At 29.2% G+C, this 13935-nt stretch overlaps 1 protein-coding gene across 1 annotated transcript in view; it reads right to left on the minus strand.

The window, feature by feature from the left end:
- Osi17 (DUF1676 domain-containing protein Osi17) overlaps positions 1–13935 on the minus strand; it is a 149454-nt gene that overhangs the window by 89893 nt on the left and 45626 nt on the right. The window contains exon 2 of the mRNA XM_075375545.1: positions 10978–11204. Coding sequence (XP_075231660.1) covers positions 10978–11204 — 227 coding nt within the window. The remainder of the gene's footprint in view (positions 1–10977; positions 11205–13935) is intronic.

Here is a 13935-nt window from a genome sequence, read left to right on the forward strand (position 1 = left end):
ACCAGATTGCCAAAGATAATAGGAATAGTGGAAATTTCACCACTGATATTCCTAAACATGAAAATAATAATACCAAACGGTTACTGAATTAAAATAGAAACATCAGAATATTTAAAAATAATTGTAAAAAAAGGTTACTTAAAAAATAAAAAATAGCTGATCAATTCGATTGTTAAACAATCACATTTATAATGGGTTATGAGAAAATAGTACATAAATATCCAGGGAACTCATAATGAATCTAAATGAAATGCAGGATATGTTCTACAAGTGAAAATAAGAAAGAACTTTGTATAAACATGATCCAGAAACGCTTCCTTCTCGAGTCATTACTTGCGAAAGATTTCTCCATCGTTTCTACTCCAAAGGCAAAATGAAATCATACTGTAATTCTTAGAACTTAAATTAACGAGTAAATTTAATTATTTCATGTAATTTTCAACCTGAAAAACTGAGTAAAATTAAGTTCCAGAAAGTAAGTAATTTTAGAGAAAATTATTGTTAAATAAAAAACTGAATTGCAAAACATTTTTTTTTTAGACATTACGTACAATAACTTCAAACAAATATATTTTGCAAAGTTTTAGAGAATTTCATGCTGATAAAGTTTATGTAAGTAACGTTAACTGACCGACCGTGAAGAGATTTGACTTTGTTTAAGAAATTTGACTTTTATTAAAACCAAAACCGACTGAAAGGTGTAAGAAAAATACTGTATTATAATTTTAACCAAAACTACAACGAAGAGCCAATAAAGATTAATTAATAAACACCAAATACCTAAGTTATAGAATAAGTATTTGTAACGGTGTTACCGTTTAATGATAAAAGTAAAAGATATAAACAACTGCTGTTATTTTAGGCAATCCCAATCGAAACTGTAAATTTAGTACAAAGATAACTAAATCATTAAAACTTCTAAATCACTGTTTACCCCAAACTTACTTCCTTATACAGATCCATACTTCCTTTATATAGAATGGATAAGATAAAATTTATCTCAAGATAGAGGTAGCAAGAACCAATCAGTTATTCTCTCCCATAAAGAGATTAACGGAGGGAATATCTATTTAATATTCTTCAGATCGGAAATTTCACAAAGAATTTTAATAATTTTAAAATTCTAAAAGACTATTACCGCCTTTTGTGGTTTTCTTTATTTATAATTAGTCTACAAGAATGATTTAAATAATAGAAACTTCATTAATACGGCGTTCAGAGAAAAAGGGTAGCTGCTACCCTTAAACAGTGTGCCATACAAAAGATCGAAAAATGCACAGACTCCCTATGTAACGCTCAAGAGGAGGAAACTATTGTAAATGTTTTTAGGTTCATACCGGATCTCGGGAATTTTAGATTCTCTGGTTTAGAAAAAAATTAATTAGGAGGATATCATTTTTATATTGAATGAAAAGGACTAGAGTAAACTGGTTGAAACTAACATCGAACATTATTAAAGGTGAACTTTTTATTTTTGCTTTGCATTCTTAAATCAACCTGACAGATGTTCTCGCGGTGATGTCAAAGATGTGGTAGTATTATTTGTATGTGAATCTTTGTACATTAATTATTGTTTATTTTTTCTTTTTCTTTTTGACTGATTCATTTTGTTACTATTCTATTTTACGTCAATAAACGTACATTTATCATTATTAATAGCCTTTATTCTACTCTCATTCTTTCTTTTAATATTTAAAAGCTGTAGTTCAACTAAATTTCTTCAATGGAGTTCCTTTAAACAAGAGTTGTTTGCATTATTTTTTTTAATGTTGTTAATGAAATTTTTTTTACAATGATTCATGTGCTGTTTGTTAATTAATTAATATTTATTATTTCTTAATTATTTTCAAATTAAACTTCTATAATACTTCCTCAGTATCTATTGATGATGATCGTTTAATAATCGAAATGGTTTTCTAGGTTTCGATTCTAAGTAAAACGTTTTAGCTTTTTTCTTGTTTTCTATGGATTTTCCTGCACTGTAATAAATAATACACGAAATTGGAATCAACAATGAAAAAACATTGTTGTCAGTGCGTACATTGAGTACGCGAACTACGAGATTCAGTATAATATATTTTTTTATTTGTAACAGTAGAAAAAAAGTTTTAATTAATTAAAATTAACTTAATTTTTTTAATTTTTATCCTTTACATTCAGGCATGGAATATTGTGAATAAAAATAATAATAATTACCGATATAGAAATAATGTATTTATATATACAATTTAAAATATACTATATTAAAAAATTCATGCAACTAGCGTTACCAAAAATAAAAAAATTATTTATTCTAGATTAACTTATCCTTTCATCGATAAAAGTTATTAACTATTACTTGGAAATAAATATAATTTAAATGTTTAAAAAGTTGTTTCAGATTTTAGTCCTTGCCCCTGAAAAGTTCTATATAAGAATATCTCAAGCAAGTTTGATTACAGAAATTTGTTTAAAGGTAAATTATATGGTTAATTATTAATCTTTTTACTTAACATTTAATTTGATGTGAACATTTAAATTAAAAAGTTAATTTATTTATATGTTGTTTTAATTCTCCTATATCTTCAATTATTTCTCAAATTTATGAAAATCTGTTGTTTAGAAGAAGCTGTTAAAAACCTCATACACCGTTGCAGTGAAGTGGCGGTCAAGGTCATTTTTCAGTTTTGATAGCGTTATGCATTCATCACGGTTGACAGCATCTGTCAAGGAAATGTGACTTTCTCCTTGACACTTCCTTTTATGTTTAATTTTCTTAAAAGGTAATCTTTGGCTGAAATCTCTACGCTATATTTTGATAAATGTACGTCAATTACACTTTGAGTTATACATCGGGAGTGGAACAGTGTCTTGAAAGCAAACTAATAATTTTAACTAAGAAAGTAAAGATCAAACAATTAAAAAAGTAAAGATTAAAAATTGATTAATCTAGAGTAAAAAAAAAAAAAAAAACAAAAAACCTGATTAATACCAACTGGAATAATCGAGTTGCAGATAAAATTCTCTTTCATTACTTTTGCTTTTTATATTACTCGTATTATTTTCCTTATTGAGAATTTACTTTCAGAGTCGTGAGATTTGTGCGTGAGTAACAATGTGGAAGTGAAATTACGTGAGAAAAATGAAGAAATTTAATCAGTAATCAAGAGACTAACACGCAAGTCACCATAGTCGATTGGTTAGTAAATTAGAATTTATTTATATATTTATTAATTAAAAATTAAGTATGAGCCCAGTTTTACTACCCGAAAGATCCTGGGTTTGAATCCCGATCAGCTTGGAATTTTCCACCCTACAAATACTTCATCTCATAACTGTACAAAAAAAAATTGTCTTTAATTATCTAATAGCCCAGATCTATTGCTGGCGAATCCGGAATTTAATCACCACGATCTCGTCAGTGGTACAGATAGCGTCAACGTAGTGTTCGTTTATTTACCGTTGTTGAATTATTTGGTCGCTCCGCCTCTGAGACTGTATTGAAGCTTAACTCCAATGTAAATCTTAAATTGTTACATTTTCTTTATTATCTCCTTTTCATAGAGCTATTTTGCAATCAAATTGATTAAAAAATCGTTTCGTCAATGTACTGGTCATTTTGACTACAAAAGTTATGGCAGATATTACATAAAGATTAACTACTAAACGCTAAATTACATACAGATAGCTATTAATAATTAATATTAGAATTTTTATCTTATTAATTAAAAAAAAAAATGTTGCCATAAATGAAAATCAAATTATAGTTTTAATAAATTTTATTAATAAAATTTTTAAATTTTTATACTCCGTGTCTTATGTAGTTAACTGTATCAGCACAATGCATTTTGCACATGGACTCCATATCAACATTTTTTGTCTGACACAAAACCAGCAATAGATAAATGATCTGTAGAAAAATTTAAAAGCCGGTAACTGAAATTTGCATAAGTGCAAACAGCTGAGACCTAAAAGTGCATTAATTACATAACGTACCCTCAAACTACTTATATAAAGTTCGTATTAAGACCTAAACTGATAACTGATAAATCAATTCAGTTCATCAAAGCAATATTTTCTGGATATTTAAAATATAGATCATGATATTAAATAAATATTTTGTAATTTATTTATCAAATTACTTTTGTTTGTAATTATCTCCCTCTATGAATCATGTATGAGACCTTGCCGATAGTGAGGAGGCTTGAGTGCTCAGTGATACAGAGTAGCTGGACCGAAGATGCAATCATATCGGAGAGGTATCTGTTGAGAACCAGACGAAGGAATGATTCCTAAAAGAGGGCAGCAGCTCTTTCAGTAGTTGTTAAGAGCGTAGGTCAGGAGGACTTAAACGGCCATATCAACATCACTCAATCTTCTGAGTACTGCGCAGCTGAAAGCAATGGAAAACTACAGCTGTTTTTCCCAAGAAAATGTAGCTATTTGCATTTTCATGTGACAATGTACATCTACTGCTGCTATGTCTCCCCCAACTCTACTTGGGAGCAGTCCTCCAGTTTCTGGAGGTCTTACGTGACGATGTCCGAGGGACTGCTTCCCTGTTCTTGTTATCGGGGATTTCAACGCCAAGAAAGTGGAGGTTGGTGGTGGTGTAACGGACTTTAGGGGGGAGGCGCTGGCTGAGCTGGTGTCCTCTCAGAATCTACTCAACTTGAATGATGGAGTATTCACCTTTCGCGGGGGAGGGAGTGGCGAGTCATTCATTGATTATGTTTATGTTTCTGAGGCTCTAGCTCCCTACGTGTTGGCTGCCCAGAAGAGGGAGTCGGGGTGTGCTTGTGATCCAGAGGGATCCCTAATCAAAACTGGCCCAATTTAGAGGCTGGGTGGCGTCTAAGTTAGGCCAAGCTAGGGGGACAGACTACTGCTACGACACCCTGATGCGACCGAGTTATGTCTAACCGGTGGGGACCGGTTGCCTTGGGAGTGTTTTTAAAAAAATGGTCTACCAGATCGAGATATTTTTAACACTTTCTATTCTTTGACACTGTGACCCGTACTATTTTATTGTTGAGCTATAATTAACAACATATGATCTGTCGATCTAACGGTGGATCAAGCTACAGCTGCTGACACTTTTAAGAACAAAGATCGCAGCTACCTACGGCCCACAAATCAGAAAGCTGTACCGATGTCTGGAATTAGATTGTTATACAAATCAATCGATCTTTACATTAGCTTACTCTCGCTTTCTAATTCAATCTATTTTTTTTATTTGATTTCCATGTTGAAGAGATGAATTCTTTACACTTCTAACTGAATTACTCTTGTAAAAATAATCACTTCCTTCTGTAAACATTTTATAGCGTTTTAAGCATGCCAGGAGTTCGAACACTGTCCTTTTTGGATTAAAGGAATAAACACTCCAAATTTACTTTTTTACATCTCTCTTGGTTTATATTTTACATAGGTTCTTCAAAACCTGTTTTCTTTGTTTCATCGACAAGTCGGAATTTACAAAACTCTGTTCTAGTTTTTTACTTGTATTATTTTTTGGTATTTCTAAAAAAAATTACTAATAGACCTTACATTTACAGAGTTAGTTAAATCTTTTCTTGGGATTTTTAGAACGATATAATACCTTTTGTGGTTCGCCCACAAGATAAGTTTTTCGTTTGCAGTTGATATCTTATATGTTTTTTATTATAGAAAGTTTACCTATTTGTTCATGATTTTTTTGTAATTAGAAGGAAATTTAACTTGAAACATTTTAAGAACAAAAATTAGATTTCAAAAGATGTACTTAGGCTGTTGACTAGAACATGTTTTATTTGAAATTTTGATTTAAGATTCCATGCTTGTCTTTCTAACAACGGTTTTAATAATTTTGATAGTTTTTACATTTTATAGAAGTAGTTTTTAGATAACAAAAATAATAAAATATCAAACTCGGTATTCGATTTATTTCAGCATAAATTTTTCTTCAGGTGAACTGAATAAGGCTTACGAAACGGCATAGGTAGAGTGGTCGATGACTCAGTACCTAACACATTTTACGTCGGATAAAAAACTACTCAACTAAATTGTAAGTCAGGGTCTTTAAGGGGCAACTACCTAATGTAATTCAAAACTTGTTCGATGGTAGCGCCTAAAGGAATAATTTTTTTTTTTTTATTAATATACAATTTTATTATTGAGTTTTTGACCTGTGTATAAGCAATCACGGATATGCAAATTAAGTGAAAATTGATTGGAAAGTAGGAGTACAAAACCCAAATGAGAAAAGAAAAAAAAATTAGTTTTTCCTATTCTAAACATTAAGAAAAAGATTATTAAATGTAAGAAAATAATATGGTTGATTGTGCCAAAAAAGTTATAAAAATTTAAGTTGCTTAACCTACTTTTGTTGATGTTAATGCAAAAGAAAATCCTACCGAACTTTGAAAATCGAAACCGAGTTCACGGGTTGTAAACTAAGTCAACAGAGCTAAGGGTTCCTTATGAAACCGATTTAAGTAAAGTTAGGTACGATAAGACTCTGAACGGGTGTTGAGCTTTAGTTTAGTCAGGTGGTATTGATATCCTGCAGCAGTAAGGTGTTAGGAAGAACATCTTACTGTGAAATGTTTCTCAAATCCGTATCACCTAAGTACAGAATACCAAGAAAAGAGTTATAAAAAAATACTACTTTATATTATAAGTGGAATAACTGAAAAGAAGCCTTCACTAATAATTTTCAATTGATGAGTTCATGCTGAATTCAACTTTTAATTTTATTGCAGGGTCGAATTATCGAGCATTTTTTTGGGGATTTGTTTATACCAGAAACGTTGCTGATTTAATCAGTAACGATTTATTCAGTTGTACTTTCCTTAGAATTTGTACAGCTTCATTTTTCTTTTTTTAGTATTCGAATATGTTTCTTTAAATATTAATTTAATGAAACACAAAAAGAAACGTTTAATTTATTAACTAAAAACATACCATTTTATACAATAAATTTAGACTTTAATATAGGTCTGACTCCTATTACATCAAACAGATTAAGATTTTGAACTAAAATTACAAAAAATAATATTTTTATCCTGTAACAAAGGGGGATTGCCTTGGAATCAACTAAAAACGTTTATAGTTTTAAATGATTGGCTGACCTTCATAAATAAAAACATTAAAAAAAATTGAATTGAAATTATTTTACTGTGTGTATTAAAAGTTCTGTACTAATTCATCGACAAAAGTATTTCTGGGTCACGTTTGAAAAAGTAATTCTATTTACTCTGTAAACTTTTTCTAGGTCAGTAAAAAATTCTTTATCAATATTTGTAAATATTACTACTGTACAGAGGTTTTTATTAGCATTTATTTAATTTAGACACAATTAAAAAATATAATCATTTTTTGTTTAAATTTGTTATTCATTGATAAAGCATTACTTAACGTAAGTTCTTATCTTATTTATTTATGGATTACGCATGACACGAATATTTTTTTTCTATCTCCTATCCGTATTTCATTCGAATTGACAAGCAATTCTTACTTTATGATAGAAGTGCACGTCAACTACATGTAATTGCTGTTGGAAAAGTATTTCTACTTTTAACGCCATTAATATTATTTAGAGAGAGTTTATTTTTCTTCTCAAAAATTATCTTTACACGTCGAAATTCTGATTAATGATAAATTTCCTTACATTTTTCAGTAGTATAAAAATCCCCCTTTTTGAAATTAAATTCTTCTTTTGGTGAAAATTTTAGCTTGAGGACAGCACTCAAAATTCATTCCGATATAACCTAAAGTAAAATACAGCTCTCACTGCGAGAGACAGCTCTCTTGGTTACATGAATAACTGAGCAAATCCTACTTAATTTCATAATTACTATAGTAATTTTGTCGACGGTAAAAAACTAGCAGCTGTTTCTCTGATGTATTTAATGACTGGTTCAGCACGTAGGGTAGTCCAACTGTGAGTATAGAGTCAGAGAACACCGTGATGTTAAAACTCGGTAGCTAATGATAGAAAAACAAATTAGAAAGCGGGTGTATAAAAATCTGTTTGATTTTCTTTTATGCCATTACATTAAAAGTTCTAGTTTTATGATCTATCTTTTGTAAGTTCTATTTGTTTTAACAAAATACGTAAATTTTTTTTGAAGATTTCATAATCCTTTTCTAGAGCAAATTATTTTAAAGGAATTATACGTTAAAATATATCCATACATTTTTAACGATTTTTATCTTAAAAATAATTAATTTGGCACGCATAAACTCGCCTCTAGAACTTCAGAAATAAATCTACGGGTTTTTAAGTAAAATTTCTAGTCTTTAAGTCATCCATATTTAGTGTTATATCTATCTTTTTTAAATGCCATATTTCAAAACGTTTTAGAGAAAAAATTGGTAATATGCTCGAATTTTTTACAGTAGTTCTATATACCTTCCTCAAAAAGGCGTTGAAAATTCTCTACAAGACACTGACGAATTGTAATGTTAGCAGGTTAATATATGGAGAAGGAACAAATTTTCTGATTTATCTTAAAAGAAAAACCATAAGAATTTACAGAAATTAATTATGTTAGAAGAATTATGATAATTTCAAATGAGAAAAATTATTGCGACATTTACTGTAGGACAAATTATTTTTCATTGTAAAATACAATCGTTGTTAAATAACTTGAACTGAAGCTAGTGTTAGTATTCAAATCTAAAATAGTTAGTCATTGCGCGCTGCGGGTAATAAATTCTGGTTTGAGTGCACTAAACGTGGGTCATAATTTTTATCAGCTTGAAAAATAATGGGTCATTCATTATCTTTATATCTATCTGATGTACCTCAGGTTCTAACACCTGTTTGTCAAATAAGTTAATATATCCTTCGGGAATAACTGTGATTTTATTAGTTATTCAACGGTTTTAACACGAACACACACATCCCAAATAAAATTTATCTATTTAATTCCTTGTACAAGTAAAGGAAGTATTGTGATATGGAAATTTCGATTTCAGATTTCAACAGAAATATCCATTTTGGCCATCCCTGAATTCATTTTGACTAGTTTCGGAGTGACGTCTGTAAGTAGGTATGTATGTATGTACGTATATATCTCGCATAACTCAAAAACGATTAGCCTTGGGGTGTTGAAATTTTCGATTTAGGACTGTTGTAACATCTAGTTGTGCACCTCCCCTTTTGATTACAATCGACTGAACCAAAAGTGTCAAAAAAAGCCCAAAATCCAAAATTTTTGGATTTTGGTATTTTTCCCAACTGCAGTAATAAGCCCTCATTGAGAGCTTTTCAACAATATATAAGTGGTACTTATTTTCATTGGTTCCAACATTATACCCATAAAAATTTTAATTAATGAACTATTTGGATCTTATAAGAGGAAGGCACATCGGTTTAAATCCGACTTCATCTCCTTTTTTTAATTTCTATTTTTAATTTAAATATATTGATTTATTAATAATTATTAACCTGTGATTGTAATAAAAAATTATGATAAATAATAATTCAATAACAATAAAAAAAATATGAAAAAATATCAGAAGTTATTAATGAAATAAAATTTTTTGTACTTTTCATTTAAAAAAAAAAAGTGTATATGTAATTAAATAGGCGTACAACGAAGTCATGTGGTGTCCAAATCAGATTTATTTTTTACCTACTGCTTGTGACGATTTTTCCCTGCCATTTTGAGTTAAAAAGATGATTGATCGGCCTCAAATATCTGGAAAAAACCATTTATTTGATAGAATCTACATGAAAAATTATATTTTTCATAAATATCATGTGTTTCAGTAGCTGTACAACCCACCGTTAATTTGGCACATAAAGTCAAATCTATTATGTAGTGTGGCTGAAATATTTAATGTATCTTACGAGTATATAGGGTAAATACAAAGGAATTATGAAGAATTTCAGTAAAAATGGATCTGTATTTAAAAAATTCTTAACTATCACCTCAACGCTGAGAAAATATATTTACAAAATATAACCTGATGATTTTTTTTTAATTCACACGCTTTCGCTTGAGAGTTGAGATGGAAAATTGTTAACCTTGAGATTTTTCCCGATAAATTTCAGAATTTTCAATAGAAAACTATCAATCGACCTTCATAATCTTAATTGTAACCTCAAAGTGCAAAATTTAAATGATTTTTCGAATTCTTTAAAGGAACTAGTTCTAAGTTTAATTGAAAATGGTTTTAGTTCTCCAACTTTTGAAAATAATTGTTACGTAATTATTTTGTTTCATTCCTCATTCACGGGTGCAGTGTAGACAAATTAAAAATTTCTGAGAAATTTGTCATAATGAATGTTTAATCGTTGGAAACACAAAACTCATTCAGAACAGGAGTATGGAATCTCTTAAAAATTGTAATATTTTACTCTTTGCCGAGAGAAAGTAAAAAATTTCGCTTGCATAAGAAAATATTTTCGGTTATTTATTTATTAACCTTTTTTAACTGAAAATTATGTTTAATGTTATTTTTTAAGAACTAGTCTTCAGTATGCGATTCAAAAGTAGCATACAGACAGAACAGGTTGGAAAGGAAAGTTTTTAGTTAAAGGAAGACAAAATGGTTTACTGTGTGAAAGTAGTGTTTAATATATATGGAAATACTAACATATTATTATCGGTCTCGTAATATAATTATTTAATTATTCAAACGTCCACCAGATATATGTAATTTAATTCTAGCATTAAATACATGAAGTTTAATTTACGTTTTTAGGATTATAGGCTAAGTATTTCTATTTTATTTTCTTTTTGCACGCAGGCGAAAGATTTTTCTACAAAATATGTTTACGTTACTTCTGATCCCAAAAAAATTACTCTATTAAGTTAAAATACTAACGGCCTAATTTTACTATGATTACTACTTAACAGGATACAGTAATAAGTATAAAATACTTTTGATAACTGCTCAAAAATTTATCAGTAATTAATCACAGCATATATGGATGTTAATTGACCTCTTATGCAAATTAAAATGAAACATAGCAGTAAATACACAAAAATAATTAAATTTTACTTGATGATGATGGTGATGATACTTTGCATGGTGATGGTAATAAGAACACAATTTGAACAAGTGTGCCAGTGCAGGAAAGATGAAGAGTAACACTTTTAAAAGTATCTTCTTAGCCGTTCCAACACCCAGCAAGACTGGAAGAAGGAACATGAGCTTCACTTTAATCAGTTTGATTATCATCATAGCAGCCAGCATGCTGGACATCAGTTTCTTGTGAAACAGTTTTTCTGTAAAAAAAAACAAAACATTAATTAGGTTAGTTTAATTTTTATCGTTAATCCAGTTTAAAGACGTTATATAACATACTCTGATTAACGTAAACCGTAACGTAACGTATTTTTTATAATCAGTTATTTGACGGTAAATAATTTGACAAATAAAAATAACATAAAGGGAAACGGCACCAAAGTACTGATTCCTAAAATCTAACATTTAATAGTTAAGAACTAATATCGAATAAAAAATATATTCTTAACAACTTAAAATTAAAACTTTAGCTATTTACTCTAGGAAGAAATTAATAATTTAGATTGTAAATAAACAAATTATCAATAAATCTATCAACTGTGAGTATCTAAATACTATTAAAATGATGAAAATTGCAATTTTAAAACCAAAATTATTAAAGAATCTAATTATATTAGTCCGTCTATTCCGGATTGCCAATTTTTATCATCCTTACGCGCACGTAATCACTGAGATCTAAAAATTAATATCGCTTTAACCATCGGATCTTTTGGCCACTACCTAGCAGATTCACTGCTAAGGAATATTTTTGTTCAGTCGCGCTTATTAAACAAAATTAAATCACTTAACTTCATCTTTTAGGGTCAGAACGTTTAAGAGTTCATGTTTTAACTATACCGATGAATCAGGTTAAGTTAATGATAGACCAATTTAGGTCATATTAGTAATTTAATATCCTGATATCCCGTAGCAAATGCTATTTAAATCACAATCTATTCATTTATAACAGCCACATGTGTTCAGTATGAATTCTATTGATTTTGATCGTGTAGAAATGCTAGCTCATTCTGAAAATTGGTATTAAAACTATGATACTAAATGTTCGCTACACAAGCAGAGAGCAATTCTATTCGTAAATATGTGGTAAGAAAAACCAGAAAAAAAAACATTATTTTCTACGTTTTGTGTTAAATTCGGTTGGTTTATGCACTTGAATATAACATCACAAATTAGAAGTGTTTAAGGTTACCGTTTTGTTCAGATTGTGTAATCTGAAATCTAAAAAAATAAGACATCAGGGAAGTAAGTTACTGAAAAACTTTGCTGAAATTCTCATATAACCTTTTGATTACTATTACAGATGAGCCGTCCGGGGTTAAAGTGAAGCTTTTCAAACAATCGCATGGTGTTCTACTGCTTTAGAAAATAGCATTTACTTAAAAATATCCTATCCGTTACACAATATATATATATACGATCTATAAATGAAAATATATTTTTCTGCAAGCGAATACAGTAACAATACTCGACTGAGTGAAATTAATCTAAGGCAAAAAATAAAATAATAAAACGCTACTTTATCTTAAGTGTAGCTGATATTTAATGCTCTCTACTGAAATAATATGCTTCAGTCATGAAGCTAGCCGAGTAACAGAGCTTGTTACTTCTTCTTCTGATTGTCACGATACGGTTGAGATATATTGCACTTACATACTAATTACTACCTGATATTTTAAGCTTTTGAAAGGTTGCAAATTGGCCATTTACTAAATAACTCTTGGCAAATGTGTATTAAATATGCTGAAGGCGATGATCAAAAGTTCTGTGAACGTAGAAGGTTTCAAATTTACTTTTATTTTAACTGTACATATGTGCTACCCAGTTATTAAATTAATATTAGTCGAATAATTATATTAAACTGTTTATTATGTTTGACAGGAAAAGTGTTACCTGTCAAGTAATTGAGTAATAAGTCAAATTTAGAAGTGTCACACTGTTTTTTTTTTTTTTTTTATTTTTTTTTTAGGATCTCGTTGCAATCATTATTAGACAGTTTATCTGTCTGCAAGTCTATCTGACAGAATAACTTAAACCTTTAAAAGTTTCTTTACGAAAATAAAAATTTGGAGCGCTCAAAGAAATGTTTTTACGATTTCAAAATTTTCATATTTGCAGAAATACCTAATCTGAAACCGAAAAAGAGAAAAAAATATCTTTGAAAATATTGAGTATGGTACAAATGAAAATCTTAATCGGTATTAAAAATGTAAAATAATTTTCTAAAATTTTCATGTCACTATAGCGAAGATTTGTAAAACAATTATATTTTACCTCTTAAAAGTTAGTTTATTTATTTACTTATTTATTCACATGTACAAAGAACACACACAAATTACATGTAACAAAATGAGTAAATATACTAAGAACAAAGTCTATAGATTTATTTATTTTTTGTTCATCAATAATATTAATAACGACAAGTAGAAAAATTACTCATACATAACGAACCAAAATTTACCAGTATCACAGAAACTAAAATGTGATAAAATTAATAAACAATCCAATACCGCACCAACTATTTGATCGTTTGGGTTACATAATAAATTATGTCCTTATTTCAGAAAACGGGCGCTGCCTAAAATTATGGCCGACTTCCAAAAAAAAAAGAACACCGCACGTGTCATACCTCCGACCAAAGATGCTAAAACTTAGCTTATAACTTTATTAAGAACTTCTGGACGGTGAATCGATAAATTTATTTACTTTTCTGTTTTTTTTTGTTTTTTTTTTAGTTAATTTTATTCCATTTTCTATTAGGATCTTTTATATTTGAAGTCCTCCACTGAATGATTTTTCAAACTTTACTAATCTGTTTTTTAATAAGCAGATTTTACTGTTTTGAAGGAATAATTATTTAAATTCTCTACCAGTAGAATAATCTTTTTCGATAAACTAATCCATCATACCACAAAAAATATCAGGATCACCAAA

Source organism: Lycorma delicatula, chromosome 1, assembly GCF_047948215.1.
Source record: "Lycorma delicatula isolate Av1 chromosome 1, ASM4794821v1, whole genome shotgun sequence".
NCBI classification, from domain to species: domain Eukaryota; kingdom Metazoa; phylum Arthropoda; class Insecta; order Hemiptera; family Fulgoridae; genus Lycorma; species Lycorma delicatula.